Source organism: Notolepis coatsorum, assembly GCF_963971535.1.
Source record: "Notolepis coatsorum genome assembly, chromosome: 10".
NCBI lineage: Eukaryota > Metazoa > Chordata > Actinopteri > Aulopiformes > Paralepididae > Notolepis > Notolepis coatsorum.
In genome coordinates, this window is record NC_140174.1 from 40,325,486 (window position 1) to 40,329,607 (window position 4,122).

The following is a 4,122-nucleotide window of genomic DNA, read 5'->3' on the forward strand; positions in this document are numbered from 1 at the left end:
GCTGACAGCTGGATTCGATCCCAGAGTCTCTGCGGTGTGAGTTGATTATATTGTTTACACTGTTTATTTTATCTTTATTATAATTGTATTTCCTATATTTATGTCTTTCTACTATTACCCTGCCCATACCTGTACCTCCCCTCCCCCCTCCCCTGTGCTGCTATGACGCCCGAATTTCCCCAAGGGGATCAATAAAGGAATATCTTATCTTATCTTAAATGCTGCCTCCCTAGGGATGTTGTGATTGAAGGATCAAGGGGGCGGGGCTTGAGATAGAGAGCCGATCCCAACCCTGATATATATTTTAATATATATTTTAATAACTAACATTGGTATATTTAGAGAAAATCCTGGATAAGTTAGTTTAAAGGTTACTAATCAAAGAAAATAAAAGGGAGGTAGCACAGTGGCTGTAACTCCATGTCCTACCTGTAGGCTGCGCCATTAAGCTCTGGGTGGACGCCTGGCTGGTCCATAACTCCCCAGGGTGCCGTGGTGACAAAGAACTCCTTGTTGACACAGTTTCTTAAACTGTCAGGGATACGGCCTGTAATACAAACATACATGCATGCACACGCGCACGCACGCACAGGCACACACACACACACACACACACACACACACACACACACACACACACACACACACACACACACACACACACACACACACACACACACAGTTACTTACAATAGAATGCATCAACATACATCACACACAAGTACATGCACAAGTACACACACACACACACACGTGCAAACACACAGTTACTTATGATAGAATGCATCAACATACATCACACACACATGCGCAAGTACACACACACACACACACACACACACACACACACACACACACACACACACACACAGTTACATTACTTATAATAGAATGCATCAACATACATCACACGCACATGGGCGATAACACACGCACATACACACACACACACAGTTACTTACAATAGAATGCATCAACATACATCACACGCACAAGTACACGCACAAGTACACACACATACACACACACGTGCAAACACACAGTTACTTATGATAGAATGCATCAACATACATCACACACACATGCGCTAGTACACACACATACACACACACACATGCACACACACAGTTACTTACAATAGAATGCATGAACATACATCACACGCACATGCACAAGTACACACACACATACACACACATGCACACACACAGTTACTTACAATAGAATGCATCAACATACATCACACACACATGCACAAGTACACACGCACACACACAGTTACTTACAATAGAATGCATCAACATACATCACACGCACATGTGCAAGTACACACACACACACACACACACACACACACACTGAATGGCCATGCGTTGGAGCAGGGAGGATGAAAAACCAGGAGACGCCTCTCTGGGTGTTAAATGCTAATGAGTTCAGGCTGACAAACATATCTGGCTCGACTACAGGATCTGAACATCATTTAACTGTCTGGATGTTATCTGGGAGGCCGACCCTGCTAATGATGACATCTACTAAAGAGCTGCAGATCTAATAACAGCTGCCCAGGATCTATTGAAGTGGAGATGTGACATCTGGGCGAAGAAAGACGCGCATCAGATCAGATAGATAGTGTGGGTAGGAGGTGTGTGTGTGTGTGTGTGTGTGTGTGTGTGTGTGTGTGTGTGTGTGTGTTGCCGGGGCACCGTGGAGGCAGATTTGATGTGTAGATAAGTATTTCATACTGAACTAAAGCCAAACTGCTGAACGTGGCGCATTAATTTCCTCCTGCTGTTTTGAGGCGAAACTGAAAACGGCCGCTTTGACATCACGTTTTGCGCGTCATTCCTGCGGTGATGCGTGCCGAGCGTAGTGCCGGCCGGCCCGCGAGAGGGAGGGAGGGAGGGAGGGAGGGAGGGAGGGAGGGAGGGAGGGAGGGAGGGAGGGAGGGGCCTGTGGTGTACGTACCGGTGATGGCTCTCCGGATCTCGGTGGCGGCTGCCTCCCTCATCTCCAGGGACGCCTGCTCACTGTACCAGGCCGTGTGGGGGGTGCAGATCAGGTTGGGGGCGTCTTTCAGTGGACCCTGGGCAAAACTACATGCATGGAGAGAGTAGAAGAGAGAGAAAGAGTCAGAGAATCAGAATGACAGAGAAAGAGAGAGAGAGAGAGAGAGAGAGAGAGAGAGAGAGAGAGAGAGAGAGAGAGAGAGAGAGAAAAACAGATAGAGAGAGAGAGAGAGAGACGGAGAGCGAGAGAGAGAGAAACAGAGAGAGTAAAGAATAAACATAATCTGATAAAGAGAGTAAACATCAGACTCAATAGTCCCAGACTCTCTAGTCACTCTCTAGTCACCTCAGACCTCTATGGATGACCAAGGCAGCCAACCATCCCTCTCTCTCTCACTCCCTCCATCTATCTATCTTCTCTCCCTCCTTCTATCTATCCATCCGTCTCCTCTCCCTCCCTCACTCATCCATCACACCTGTAGTTCGTTTGCTTTGTTCTGATTCAGGGAGACACAGGGACTATAATGATACAATGTTGCACTTGTCCCTTAGTTCGTTTGTGTTCACACGGCTGTGTTAACAGCGGACCAAAACAAATGCACGTGCGAGCAAACTGTCACTCATTGGTCAGATTTTAGGGTGTCCCCCCCCCCTAACCCTGAATCTCAGCGTTACATTGAAATCGGGGAGGGGAGAGCGGGGGGAGCAAATGAATGAATGTGGATGAGAGCCGTGATGTAAGTGGTTGCAGATACGGCTGTGGGGGTGCTGGAGACATGATCCAATAGACTTGTATGCGCCAGAATCTCCTGAACACGACGCAAGCCATTCCTAATTGATCAGAACCATCCCCCATGCACATGCGCAGATTGCCCACGGATTGTGATGAACGCACACCCGCCCTGGACTGTTCCATCCGAGGGGGGAGCTTCAGTGGCCAGTGTCCTTTCAGCCGAACAGGATAATGAAACAATGATCCCACTAAATGGCCAGACGCGTCTTATGGCGACATCTACAATGACCTCATTGAGTCTCCAGGTAGACTAATGTTTATATTTAAGTGCAGTGGTCTGTAGCCACTCACACTGGCCACCGAAGCTCCCCCCTGTGATGGAACAGTCCAGGGCACGTGTGCGTTGAGTCATCATGCAGCGCGTATACAGTACGGCAAGTGAGTTGTGTCGGTTTGTTAAATCGATTGCATTCTCACAGCGTACGAGTCGCGTCGGGTTCGTTTGGAAGTGTGCCGAGACCACCCTCTCTAGGTGGTCTCGGCCCGCTTGTTTTGTTCCGCAACAGAATGTGATTGCTGTCTTCATATATGCCCAACTGAACCGAAATAGGGGGTAAACGCTCCAGGTTTCGAAACAACAGCTCCAAACGAGCTAGGTGTGAAAACGCCCAAGACACTTGTTAATGATGAAGACACTTGTTAATGATGAATAGGCTTCACTTTAGATTGGCCCCCACGATAGCATCTGCAAATGATTTATAGATGTTTTATGAATGTCTTAACAAATCATTTGTTGAACATGAAAAATAAATGGAGTATAGTCGTTTTTTCATATCCATTTTTCAAAGCATCTACAAATGTGTTACTACACATTAAACAACATTATTTAATGATGAACAAATCAAGTACAAACAATGTTGATAATGGGTTATAAATAATGTAGAACTAATCTGTAAATATTATACAAATATAGTTATAAATGATTTAATAATCATTTATGAATGTATATAAATGGTTTGTTCATGATTAGTTCATTATCCACTAATGCGTTATAAATACTTTGTAAATGGTATACAAATATAGTTATAAATGATTTAATAACCATTTATGAATGTATATAAATGGTTTGTTCATGATTAGTTCATTATCTACAAATACCTTATAAATGTATTATAACAGGGTGTTATTATAAAGTGCTATCATATTTTTTTACATTTATTTAACCTTTATTTACCCAGGCAAGCAAGTAAGAACAAATTATGATTTTATTTATTGTCAAAAGTATGCTTGTGTTAATGTTGTGGGGGGGGGGGGGGGACCCTGCATATATCATATAGACTACTTTCTCTCTCCTTCCTCCCCGAACTGTTGGCAGCAGCTCAT

The 4,122-nt window shown here is 44.7% G+C and overlaps 1 protein-coding gene across 1 annotated transcript in view; it reads right to left on the minus strand.

The window, feature by feature from the left end:
- Window positions 1–425: 425 nt before the first annotated feature.
- The window catches only part of LOC311235545 (uncharacterized protein), a gene marked incomplete at both ends in the record, with an annotated part of 43,705 nt that continues 40,008 nt past the window's right edge, over window positions 426–4,122 (minus strand). Inside the window, 2 exons of the mRNA XM_084323014.1 lie at window positions 426–547; window positions 1,966–2,093. Coding sequence (XP_084179140.1) covers window positions 426–547; window positions 1,966–2,093 — 250 coding nt within the window. The remainder of the gene's footprint in view (window positions 548–1,965; window positions 2,094–4,122) is intronic.